This window comes from Nannospalax galili, unplaced genomic scaffold (genome assembly GCF_000622305.1).
Source record: "Nannospalax galili isolate Female #2095 unplaced genomic scaffold, S.galili_v1.0 scaffold1205, whole genome shotgun sequence".
Lineage (NCBI taxonomy): Eukaryota > Metazoa > Chordata > Mammalia > Rodentia > Spalacidae > Nannospalax > Nannospalax galili.
In genome coordinates, this window is record NW_008354017.1 from 310,192 (window position 1) to 323,964 (window position 13,773).

The 13,773-nt window shown below is 34.4% G+C and overlaps 1 protein-coding gene across 1 annotated transcript in view; it reads left to right on the forward strand.

Annotated features, from left to right (window-relative positions):
* Positions 1 to 13,773, forward strand: part of Cnbd1 (cyclic nucleotide binding domain containing 1) — a gene marked incomplete at its 5' end in the record, with an annotated part of 314,182 nt that overhangs the window by 287,018 nt on the left and 13,391 nt on the right. Inside the window, 2 exon segments of the mRNA XM_008851107.1 lie at positions 4,453 to 4,590; positions 5,679 to 5,811. Coding sequence (XP_008849329.1) covers positions 4,453 to 4,590; positions 5,679 to 5,811 — 271 coding nt within the window.

Consider the following 13,773-nt stretch of genomic DNA (forward strand, 5'->3'; position numbering starts at 1 on the left):
CTGTGCTTCGGTATTCAGACATCAAGGGAGAATAGACATTTAGAAAATAATTCAGCATGTTGATTTGATATTGTATTTTAAGATATATTTTTACGAATACCCAGAGCTTATAAATCTAACATATTACATCTGTTGCCACTGAGAAAAGAAGAATTTTGAAATAAATGTTAATAAATTTTCTATTTTAACTCCATTTTGTGTCTACTGAGCATATAAATCTTCACAGCCTGGTGTGAACAGTTGCACTTCATTTTCTGAATTGACACTGTAAGTCGTTTGCTATGCCAGTGTGAATTACCAAAACTAAGTCTAAAAATATATTTTACTTCTACTTTTTTGTCATAATTACTCCTATTTGAGACATTTAGATGGTTCAAAACTGTCAAAATTTAGACTCTGTAGGTTACATATAACAAATTTCATATATATATGAAACCAAGTGGCCAGAAAAATATATTGCAAATATAACCTTAAAATGCATTTAATTTAAATGAGGACAGTTTCTGGATACAGCATGGTGAGCAACACTTTTTTTCAAGGAGATACTGCTAGGCAATTTCACAGTTTTTTAAAGGTATTAATAACCTTCAGAGTTATGTATGACATTTTCTGTCTCTTTAACAGAGGAGAGCAGGCTTCCTTGGGAGGTGTTGTCAGTCAGTTCTTCTAGACATTATTGGTTTGTTTTTATAATTTTTGTCCATTTTCTATTATTGCTTGTGTTTCTATTTTTAACACAAAATATAGTTTTTAAAGCTACAAGATGGACTGGAACTCAACAGTCCAAGCTGGTTTAATCATTATGTCTCAGCTTCTTGATTGCTGAGATTATTAGAGTGTTCCACTATGCTTAGATAAATAATTTTCTTAGACACAGAATATAAAGATTCTCAAATATTGTCAAATTCTTATAACCAGAGTCATTATTATAAAGTATTTTAAATATGGCCTTGCTCATATGAACCTACAGTAATGGTGTCAGAATGCACAAGACACACTCAAACTCAAGCAGACAAAAACCCATCACAGAACTATGGAAATGGGCAACAGGCCTCCTTCTTTGTTGGAGAATTATCAGCAGCTGATTACTGCCCAGTGAGGAAGAGCTGATCTTCTTAAAGGAAGGGACTCTAGATAAACTGACTAGAACTCAGTGGGTGAACTTTCACTGAAAGATGTCTGGGGACACTAACTTGACATAATAGACTTTAACACAAATTACAGAATGCATGAATTCCAGTGGGGCGGGTCATGGGAGGGTGCTAGTGGGGAAGGCAACATAAAGTTGGTTAAGATATGCTGTATTAAATACACAAAAATTCAATAAAAATTTCACACACACACACCCAAAAAAAAAAAAAAACAACAACAACTCAGAGGTTGGAGAGATGGCTCAGTGGTCAAGGGCACTTTCAGAGAATCCTGGTTCGATTCCCAGTACCCACATGGCTGCTAACAGCCATCCATAAATGTAGTTCCAGAGAAATCTGATGATCTCTTTGACATCGGTGGGCATTGCATGACACAGGTCCACTTACATATGTGCAAGCAATACACTTATACACATAAATTAAAAATAACTAAAATATTTTTAAAAAGTAACCCATATTATTAATTTAATGTTTCTAATTATCAATAATGGTATTCTCATTTACCAATATTTTATTCAAATTCCTTGCATTCTTTCTCCTTTGCTAGTATATTGTTCTGGTCATTAATCATCTCTTCATAATTTTTAATACAGTGCATAAAATCAGTCAATGTATTATTTAGTTTGCCATAATTCTATATTCCCATTTTGAGTAAATATAAATTCTAGGTTGAAAGTTCTTCCTAATGAGGACTTTTAAGATGAACTTATTTCTAGAATGAAATAGAAATATTATGAAAATTATAAAGGATACTGGGAATCTCATTGTTTCATAATTAAAATGAGGAAGTTTAATCTTATTGGTCAATGAATCAAGAAAGCAAGCTTCAATAATATTATTCAAAGTCATGGAAAACTCTCTGCATAATGGCTTGCTAAGTAATTTATACTAGCCCACTATTAACAATTAGCAATGCTTAGAGGCACATAGAAAAAAAAGTCAGCTAGAAATTCTCAGTAAAAACAAGAAGTTAAGGAGGCAGCTGGAGAAAAAGAACAGCTTGGGGACTATCCCTTAATTCAAAGCACAGGTCATAAGTGTCAAAGAAGACATACCTCTGATGTTTATGTGCGCCTTAATCGAAGGCTTACCTTTGCATTTATTTTCACTTAATTATCACCTTTACCACATCTTTTTTGTTTCTTCTGCAAGTTCTGTTAGATACATGCTTAATTATATCTGTTCAGCCTTCCTTATTTCTCTTCTACATTTTCAATATTTTCTTTTAGGTAGAAGTCTTACGATCTTACCGTGTCATGAATCCTTTAATTTGCCGTTTTCTACAAATAACGCAGTTTTAGTAATTTTTATTTATAGATGTTTAATTTTGTCTTTTTTTCCCTCAGTTGTTTCTCTTTTGTTTCCATTATTTTATGGTTTGCTTTTATAGAAAAAATTATTAAATTTGAATAGTTTTCTTTGGGAGTTGTTCTTCTCTTTCTTTTTCTTTGTTGACTTTTCTTCATCTGGGTTTATTTACATATATGGCTTGTAAGTTTATTGTTATTCTGTCATCAGCAAGGTTACCTGCTTCTTTTGAGAAATCCTTTCCTCTTATATTTATGCATGGGTTTAAAGATTGTCCCTTCCTGGATCTACTAGAATTTGTGTTAACTTACCAGCTTTGGGTCTTGCACTATGTAAAAATGGATACTCTCCATATACGCAGGGTGCGGGGCTAGATTTTGCTGTGTCTGTGTCTCATAGCTGGAAGGCATGTCTCCGCAGCTTTCATGGACTAGGGATGCAGTTTCACTTGCCCACATTCATCTAAGCTCCAAGGCTTTAGTAATAAATCCAATTCCTCATCTTGCATGGTTGTGAACCTTATGTCTGACCTTCCATATTTAACAAACTCTATAACTCAGCCATTTATGACCTCATTCCAGTGAGAGAGCACTGTGGACTACTAACTCTGCAAATTTTAATTTCTTTTTTCAACCTGGATTTGCTCATTTTAACTTAGTTATTTATTTCATTATGAAAGAAAAAAAGTTAGTCCTATGTATTTTTAAAAGTATACTCATTAACCCTCACCAAATATCTTGAATAGACATAGGGATTTGAGGTTTTTTTTAAAAAATTTTATTTATTATTTGTATTTTATGTGTATGCATGTATTGCCTGCATGTAGGTAAGTGCACCCGTGTTGTGCAATGCCGGTGGAGGTCAGAAAGGGAAAATTCTTTTTATTTTGGTCTTTTTGAGATAGGCTCTCCCTGTAGCCTCAGCTGTATAGACTAGGCTGGCCTTGAACTCGGGACTTACAGAGATCCGCCTGCCTCTGCCTCCTGAGTGCTGGGATTAAAGGCGTACACCACGATGCCCTGGGACTGGAGTTATGCCATGTGGGTGCTGGGATTCGAACCCAGGCCTTCTGCAAGAACAACCAATGTTCTTAACTGCTGAACCATCTCTCCCGCCCTTTAAGAAGTTCCTCAGTTTCTCATATAAACATGCCCCTTATTCCATTATAAACCCTAGAGCGTCTTAGGAAAACATTGATATAGATACTCTATGTAATTGTATATAGTCTCTTTCTACTCTGATGATTTGCAATATATGTTTTAGTGATGGTTGTTTTCTATATTTAATATTTTTATGTCACATGTCAAATTAGGTAACTATGTGAACAGGCCTATGTGAATTGTCTACTGCATAGAATTCTATTCATTTTGTTGTCACTACCAACATATGAGATGAATAATAAAGAAAGCCAAACAGAGAGTATTCTCATTTTTCTTTCATTCAATAATTATGTAACTTATTTATGCCAAATATTTTCTTGGTGTTTCAAAGAAGTAGTGAATAAAATAAAATGAGATCTATCATTGTATTTATTTCTTTATATTGTTGGAGAACAGACATTAAGGCAATAACATTGGGGCTGGAGAGTTGGCTCAGCAGTTAAAAGCACTGACTGCTCTTGAGACAGGCCCAGGTTTGATTCCCAGAACCCACATGGCGGCTAATAACTGTCCATAACTCCAGTTCCAGGGGATCTGATGTCCTCTTCTGACCTCTGCGGGCATGGCATGACATGGGTGCACTTTCATGCACACAGGTAATACATTCATACATATAAAATAAAAATAATAAATAAAATATAGAAAATGAATTAACATTGGAGCAAAGGATGAACTATTCAAGACTAGAGAGAGCCCTTCTTTCACTGCCCTGGAGTCAGGACTGAAGTCCCTCTTACAGACTCATCTAGGCTTTTCATGTGGTTCTGATATTTTTAGGATAGTAGATGGCAATGAGTATTACTGGAGTTCACTTGCCTCTGGTACTATCACAGCTGACACAGTGGAATACTTTTGGATCCCTGGACATTACACCCGAGACTGAGTTAGATGGTGCTCCATTCTCAATCATGACAGAAGAGGATTGTGAAATCCTTAAAATCCCTGCAAAGGAATATGAAAAGGTAAAATTAGTATGGCATCCAAGTTGGTTTTATTTTTAAAATTTGTGTTGACATAGAAATAATAAAATGTGGATTACCTGGTGATTATCATTTATGCAGTTTCTCCTGGTGATAAGTTCTTGAGATAAAAGGCCAAGGTCTCTGTCTCCTTTTGAGTACTTTTCTACTTTTTTATGAATTTCAAATCATTTACTCATTCATTTAGCAAATAGGGAGATTGTGTGTCAATAAGGATGTTGTGCACTGGGAATACAAGATAGTTAGACCACAGCACTGTTGCTTTCAAGATTTCAACAGGTTACATTAGTATTACTTCAGAATGGTTGAAATGCTGCATAGCCATATAGTCACACAAACTTCCAAACTCAGAACTGAATAAAAACATGTTCAAACTCAATTCTGGGCATCTAATTCTTATGTTTAAGGCAACTAATTTATGTAGATTTAATTGCTAGTTTTTTTCTAGTCTAATCCCTGAAGTCCCTCTCTCCTACTTCTGTTAGAGGGCAGAAAAAGATTGTATAAATGATGGACGTCAGAGGTCCCCATGGACTTGCTGTCCTTGCATCTCCAGATAGGCTCTAAGATTGGTCCTGGTCCTGCAGGGTACTAGCAAATCCAGTGCTTAACTTGGAAGGAGGTGGAGAGACGTTTCTCTTCTTGCTAGCATCTCAAATAATGGTGATTTCTTTAATATAATGGTGTCCATGGTGTAAGCAATTTTTTCAGAATTAAAAATTATTTTTTGAATATTCTACCTTCAAAAGTATTTTGCTTGTTTTTATTTCCCAATTATCAGAATGAATTTCATGATTTTTGTCAAATATGACATTTAAGTTTAGCCTTGTTGCTGACAAGTTTTTATTTTTCAATGTTTATAGAAATGTAAGATATAATGGCAAAAGTGAAAATTGTAATAGTATATCAATTTTAAGATTAAAATTTCAGTACTGCTTCATGGTTGTAGTGATAACCAAACACTTTTCAAATTTATTTTTATTATCATTAGAGTTCTTTTTTTGTCTTTCTTTTCTATATTTTTTTCTCATCTTTAAATTATCTCATATTTGAAATTATATGATGTCATTCTTTTACAGGAAAAAATAAAATGTGAAAATACACAAAAGTTGAAATTAATCCAAAAGTGTCCTTTTTATAAAGACTGGCCTAATTTGTCCATATATGATCTAGTTGCACTTAGTAAGTGGAAAAAATTTCCTCCTGGTCATGGTGAGTTTAATTAAATTTTAGATTAGTTTCTTTACATTAATCATATTATCTGAAATTGTAATTCTTTATAGTTTTAATATTCTAAATATTTCTTCATGTAGTTATTCTCTTATTTATCTATGAAATAAATAATTAAACTGCTTACCATTTTAAGAAATGGACTTCTTTTTTTGGCTTCAAGAGTTGTTTCAGAACAAGCCTGAATTCCATGTCTCTCCACATCCATGTAGCCCTCTCCTTGTACCTCACACTTACAGTTACAATCAATGCCAAACTTGAAGGAGGAAGGCAACATATGGCCATAGCCAGTGTTTTTCCATTCTCTTAGTTGGGAAAGTTCTTGATCAGTAAGTTTGTCAATCTCCATCAGTGAAGAAAGTAATAATTATATGTCACCCATCTCTTATCAAAATGCTTACAACAAGAAGTATTTAGCTTCAGCTTTTCAAATGTTTGGAAATTTTTCATATAAATATAGAGGTATCTTGGAGATAAGATGGAAGCCTAAACTTGGATTTTTCTATATTCCATCATTACATTCCACATGTAGGATGGAGGTAATCTATACAGTATTGCTAGTGCACATGTGTTTTGACTGTGGCCTGTCACATGAGGTTAGATGTGGACTTTTCTACCTGTGGCATTATTTGGCTTAAGGGAGTTTCCATTTTTGGAGATTTCGCATTTCCAATTTTAGGAATGCTCACCTACATAGGCAATAGGTACAGTCAAGACAGGAGGAAACATCAGTGAAAAGCGTGTAATTTGAATAGCCAGTTGGCAAGCATGTATAGATGCCTTAGTGTAACAGATAACATTGAATCATTTTGCACTATTGGTCCACCAATAAGTGCCAACTGAACAAGGGAGGCTAGCTGAGGGATACCTGTGGAGTATGGTTGCAATGTGGTTCTCCTTCCACTTTGCCACACAAAAGGCAGCCATGAACAGTAGAAGAACAGTGAAACCTTGCCTTTCTCCCAAACAGCGGAGGACCGAATACCCAGACTGTCAAGGTAGAAAAAGCCTTTCCAAAAATACTTCTAACGGAAGCCTTCAGAGTTACAATCGCAGTGAGGCTAATTTCCAAAATAACTTTGAGATTAAAGTTCCAAAAAGTGTTTTTCTCCATTTAGCAGAATGTTGGTTGTGACTTGCTTTATATTGCCTTTATCATGTTCAGATACGTTTCCATTATCCCTAGATTCTCCAGGACTTTTATTACGAAGGGACATTAGATTTTTGTCACACGGCTTTTGTGCATCTAATGAAATGGGACCTGTAGTCCATTATGTGGTGGATTACATTTACAGACTTATGAATGTTGAACCATCTCTGTATCTTTCTAAGGAAGCTGACTTGGTCATGGTGGGTGATCTTTCTGACGTGTTCTTGAGGGTTTTTTTTTTTTTTTTTTGCAAGTATCTTATTGACAAATTTTGCATCTTTGTCCATCAGGAAACTTGATCTATAGCTTTTCTTTTTCGTTGGATGTTCATTTGGTTTTGACATCAGGGAAGGAAAGAGATTCTGCCTTTCCTATTCATTGAGTAATTTGAGGAACATTGGTGTGTTAGTTCTCCTTTGAAGTTCTAGCACAATTCTGTACTGAATCCATTTTACCCTGGGCTTTTTAAAAAAGATTTCCAATTACTGCTTCTATCTCAGAGGTGGTTATGGGCTGTTTAAATTATTTACTTCATCTTGATTTAACTTTGATAAGATATAGATCTTTTAATTCTTCCATTTCTTTTGGATTCTACAGTTTATTAGAACACAATTTTTATTTCATATTTTTGTTCTTTTGAAAATTTTCATACATGAGTCCTGTGTTTACATCTCTTTCATGCCTCCTTCTCTTTCTTCCAACTCCTCCCAAATCCCTCTTAATTCCCTATCAGTTTCCTGACTTCTTTTGTAGCTATCTTTGTTACATACATGCACGCACACACGCACACACACAATAGACAGATAATTAAAACTTATTGAGTCCATTTAGTATTGATTGTATGTACATGTGTTTAGGGTTGACCACTTGTCTACTTAGCATTGGCTAATGTATCAGGAGTTCATCCCTAGAAAAAATTTTTTCTCCCTGTCAGCAGTCTTTGTCTGCAGCTGTTCAACTAGAGGTGAGACCGTGGGAAATTTTCCTATCCAATCCATGTTGATATTTCAACTGGTGTTCTAATTATGTAGGTCTTTTAAAGTCAACTATGTTGTGGCGATTTCATGAAGGTAGCATCCCTGTAATGTTTAGAAGACCCTAACTAGCCGTTGACATCCTGGTCCTTTGGATCACACAACCTTTCTGCTTCCTCTTCTGCTGTGTTCTCTGAATCTTAGTAGTGTAGGAGTTCTGTTGTAGATATATTCATTGCAGTTGGGCACCCCACATTCTCTTATTTTTGTTGAGTTGTTTGCCTCTGTTATAGACTTCATCTGTTGCAAAAAGGAGATTCTTTATCTGTGAGGATAAAGACAGGCATTTAGTATTGCTATAAATTATATTGGTTTAGGAAAATGGCAGTTGTTGGCTCTCCTCTAGGGTCTATGACATCTCCAGCTGTGGATGTTTGGTGAAGTACTGAGCATGAATTTCCCTCTATTATTCTATTGGGCCTTATGTTCAATTAGATAGTTGTAGGTTATCTCTAAGACAAAAGTGTTGCTATTGCACCATTATGGATATCTTGCTAGGCTGGTCATTGTTGTGGTCCATAGGCTTTACAGCTCAGTAAAGACAATTGGTTGCTTCACTCCATTGGCAGCTTGCATGTCACCTTTTGATACTATGAGAGCAAGTCCTCACAGAGGAGGCTTCCAGGTCAATTACAGTTTAATTCCTCCAAGTACTGTGTCCAAAGTGTGTGGTGCCTTCAGCAATGGGTTTTTATCTCCAAGTTCTGGGAGGTACCCAATGGCAGTGGAATAGAAAATATTGTTTTGGTACCCAGACCAACAACTTGAAGAGATGATTCCTATTCCTGGCATTGGGGTTTTGTTAGATAGTCTATGACTTTTGGGGAGAGCATTATTACTCCACTGTACAAGTCCATTAAAACATATATGTATAAAGATGTATTGTGTGCATTTTAAGTAAGTATATAAAATAGTATGCTTTCTATGGTGTTTTCAAGCATCCTTGGTGTTATCTCTCCTTCCCCCTCTCCCTCTGTTTTCACCTCCTTATCTCCTCCCCAGTTAAAAATCCCCCATCATTTTCTCATTTCCCCCTTGATAGCACCTGTGTTCCTCTCCACCACTCCCCCTATAATTTTAGTTTGTCCATATGAGTCTTAATTATCTCAATATCCATTATAGTGTCTTCCTTTTTAATTCCAATTTTATCGATTTGTGTCTCTTCTTTTTCATTAATCTGAACAGTTTGTCAATTTTATAACTATTTTAAAGTCAGTATAGATAAAACAAACCAAAATTGAAGTAAAGATGATGTTCAGTAATGTAAGCATTAGCATGGTGCAAAGGACATTAGTTAAAAGGTGTCTGAAAATTCTATTCTTTTATGAATTCAACAATAGTAAAATAATTTATAAAATTTGTCAAATAACTGCTTTCCTTTCCATTTGTTATATCATACTATACAACTTCCTGCTGTATTATGATATGTTGAATGATCACTGATAAGTATAACTCAATGCAATAATGCTTACATATTAAATTAACTGTCCTTATGTATACTGCTAAAATATCACTTTCAGAAGCAAATTGTGTGTTGAATGCTGCATGTTGCACGGCTCAGTGTCCTTCCAAACCTTTCCAGATTACTCATAAAGCCAAGACAAAGGTAGAGCAGCTCTTGTGGAATACTTTTTGCAGGTTTGAGTTTTAGATGGCTTGAGTTCTGCCCAGCAGATGCTGTTCTGGAGGAACTCAGGCAACAGCTTTATTAACGAGCCTGAGGAGATGGTGCAGTGGCAATGAGGTTTCCTCCAGAGATGTTGACACTGAATGGACTTTTTCACTGTCAGTTTTATTTCTTTGCTGTGTTTTGTGGTGTTTTAATTCTATGGAATTTCTGGTGCTTCCTGAAAATGAGTAATAAACTCATTTATTCTTAAATTACATGAAGGGAGTCTATTGCCTGTACCTAGAAACTAAAGACAGAGGGCACTAAGCAATTAATAACAATGATAACCTCCTTCCCAAATAAGTTCTTGCCAGACTATCCTCATTTGACTTTAGTTGATTAACATGCTTATCGAGCATCTGCTGTGTATGAAACACTAGGCTCATTGCCTTTATGGCAACAGAAAGAAATATATTTTAAAATGAAATCAAATATTTGGTTAACTACAGTGTAGTCATTAATACATAGGATACATTTTATTTTAAAAATCCACTAACTGGAAAGATATAAAAGAGTAAGTTAAAACTGATGTGATGGATCATAAATATCCATTAAAATAACATTTAATAGCTCATAGTATATATTGTAATAAATATTTATTGATTACTTTCAAACAGACACACTAGAAACTAAATAAAAGGATTTTTTGGCCATGATTAGAAAGCAAATTGGAATTATCATTCATGCTGGAAAAATACCATGATTGACTAATGGATGTTGACTATGCATAGCCACTGAAACAACCCAACTTAAGGGTTTGGAGACACAACACAGTTGAAGTGTAAGACCCTGGGTTCAGCCCACTACCAAAAGAAGAAGTGAGAATTGGTGAAAACTATACGACTCAAGTCACATGCTTATTCTGTGCAATAGTAACTCAGTGAAAAGTAGAAAATCTAAGACATTTCAAACGCCATATTCACATAATTGAGTCTTCTTTTATACATATTGTAACAGTTTTCTTCAGGGACTGACTCCCTCAGGGATTATCTAATTCCAAAAGGACACTTAGTACATTACACAGGTATATATGTATTTATATGCATGTATATTTATGTGTGTATGTATGTATGTGTAACAATAATAATTAAACAGGAAGACAAGAAATTTAAAGGGAGTGGGGGCATGGGAGGAGTTGGTGAGAGGCTGAGGGATGGAAAAAGACAATACTCATTTTTTAAATTCTCAAAAATAAAAAGTAAAAATAAAAAAAGATATTTGAATAAGAGTAGAGATCCAGAAAAGTAAAAGATTGAAAAGAAGCATTTAGGTTAACCAACATCACTAATTGTTGAAATAAACAAGGTACCCCAAAGCCAGAATGATCAGGAGTCTATATTAGTAAATCAATGGCAAAAGCTATAAAAACAATGATGATTAGTAATAGAAAAAAATTAATGTGTGATGCTTTTAATTTTTCTGGGTTGTTATTTAGAATATGACTTTTCACTTCATTTTGTAATGCATCTTAGCAACATTGACTGACAGACTACACACTGAAGGACTTAAAATATTATCATTATTATTGTTATTGAGACAAGATCATGCTATGTAGTATAGACTGGCCTCAAGGTTATTTGTAGACCCAGATGGCCTCAAGCTTGTGATCCCTTGCCTCAGCTTTTTGAGTGCTGACATCATGGACATGCCCTACTCTTCTTGTTAACAAATCTTAACCACATCATTTTGCCGTGATGCTGATCCATGAGGCTGTGAATGCCAACCTACACACTCCCAACCAGGCAGCAGACAAGAGTTGTAAGGCCAGTTTTAAATGAAAATATGCTTTCATCCATATCCTGCAGAGACCAAGAAGTTGTTTTTCTAGTACTTTCCAGAGATATCTAAATACAAACCAACCTCTTCTAAGCTCTATGTCTTAGAGCATTATTTTTATGCTCACAGGAGAGTTGCTAAGTTCAAAGATAAAGAGCTTCCTGAATGGCTCTGACTTTGCCCTACAGATATTTGGAGTTTACGTTTTATTTTTTTGTTTAAATCTTAATTTAGATTCTTATATTGGCTTATATGCTGGAACTTGTAGAAACCCTGTTTTTATTTTTACTCTTCCTTTGGACATTAAAGCTCAAGTCTTGTCATCTACAAATTCCTCTACCAATGATGACATGAGCATACTCTATTTATTTTCGGGTTTGCCTATACTTTTTATCTGAAACTGTTCAAGGATTCATGGTAGTATTGATCATTTAAAGGCACTAATTTAAAATATGTACATCTTTATTTCTTTACTTCTAAGTATTATTTGTCAAAATCATGTGGATACAATCTAGTGCTTTTGTTTTGTTCTTTTTTATTTCAGAAAGTGGTTTTTTTGTTGTTCTTTTTTTTACTTCTAAAATATTTCTCTTGATCCTTCTCTTCCTTCCTCCCTCCCTTTTCTCCTCCCTCTTCTGGCTCTTTTGAAGCTAGTCTCACTAAATACCCTGGATAGACTAGAACTCATAATTCTCCTGTCTGAGCCCCTGTAAACACAGAGATTTCAGGATTTCAGGCTTAAGCTACCATGGACATCCAGTTCCATTTTACTCTTATGAATCTTGTTTTCTTTTTGTTCAATTAAATAATCTCTTTATGAAATATCTTTTTTTTTCCAGAGTAGTAATTAATAATAGAAATGTGGTGAATATTTACAACATGATAATTTCCTAGTAGTCTATGAAAGCAGTTCCTATCATTACCCTAGTAGAAATCCTGGGATTTTATTAATAATATACTTAAAAATATGATTAGAAATATCATTAAATATAATTGTTTTACACATTTACATTACGGTATTTAATAATTATGTATTTGCTTATTTTAAAGTATATGGATCTAAATGCCTGTTGATGAAATCTTTATAACTTATGAGAAAATTTGTTAGAAGCAAAACTGAAGATTTTTGTCAATAGCCTCAACATAATTGTTGTTTTAAAAAAATCGGTTTTGGAAAAGTTCTTTTTCAGTAGACATAAAATATATGTTTTAAAAATGCACAGATTTGAACTTCTTGATTGCTATGCATTTAAAAATTGCAGTTAGATGATTCTTTTTAGTATAGGGATAGGCATAAAAATGGTGTCGTGGATATCTATCGATTGACTACTGAAAACTGGGAATGTTAACTTATTTGGCAAAAGAATGTCTGTTACCTTCCATGGCAAATTATGCTCACAAGAGAACTTTATCCTTAGTCACCCAGTGGGTCATGAGTGCCATCATAGATAGCATAACAAGAAAGATGCATTCTGATCTAGTATGAAGAGGTGTGCTTCAGGTTAGAGAATCTAAATACCATCAAACCACCAATAATATAAAATTCAAAAAAATAAAAAAAGAAAGAAAAAAGAAAGATGCAGACAGACAGACACCATAGAGAAATACTCAAGAGTGAAATAGATGTGAAGATATGCAGAGAACAGACTGATACAGCCAGAGTGAAGGGCACCAGATCCTGTCATAATCAGCAGAAGCCTGCAGCGTCAGGGGACTGATTCCCACCAGCCTCATCCTTTGCAGAGAATGAGGTTTTATTGACACATTAACTTCAGATATTTGGACTCTTAAACTGTGAGAAAATAAGCTTCCCATTTTGCTTTCCATGTTTTGCTTTGTTTCATTTTCATCATTTTATAGTTACAGCCGTAGTAAGTAACCAATACAACTATGCATGCTGAAACCATGGATTTCTGTTCCCAATTTAGCTTCACTGCGACAAAACATATATTATGGTAAAGGATACATTTAACTTACTTTGTAGGAAATGTTTGCTTTCATTTCTTACTCTGTGTTTATCCTTCTAACTTTATTAATTGTAGAATAGATGAACAGCATGGTATCAGTTATGTAAGGTAAAAATAATATTGTGGACCAAAAAATTTTTAGCTGCTAGATAGTAATTAAATTAAAATGAACTGAGCATTTATTTAATTAATTAGTATCCCTTGGATACATATAGTATGCAATTAAGCACCTTTTAACAATAGAATACTTTGTATCAAAATTTCCTATGAGTTAACAAAACTTCCTTAAGCTTTTCTTAAGGTTCCTTAAGAGGTATCTGACAGGGTTCTTCACTGTAGAAACCATTT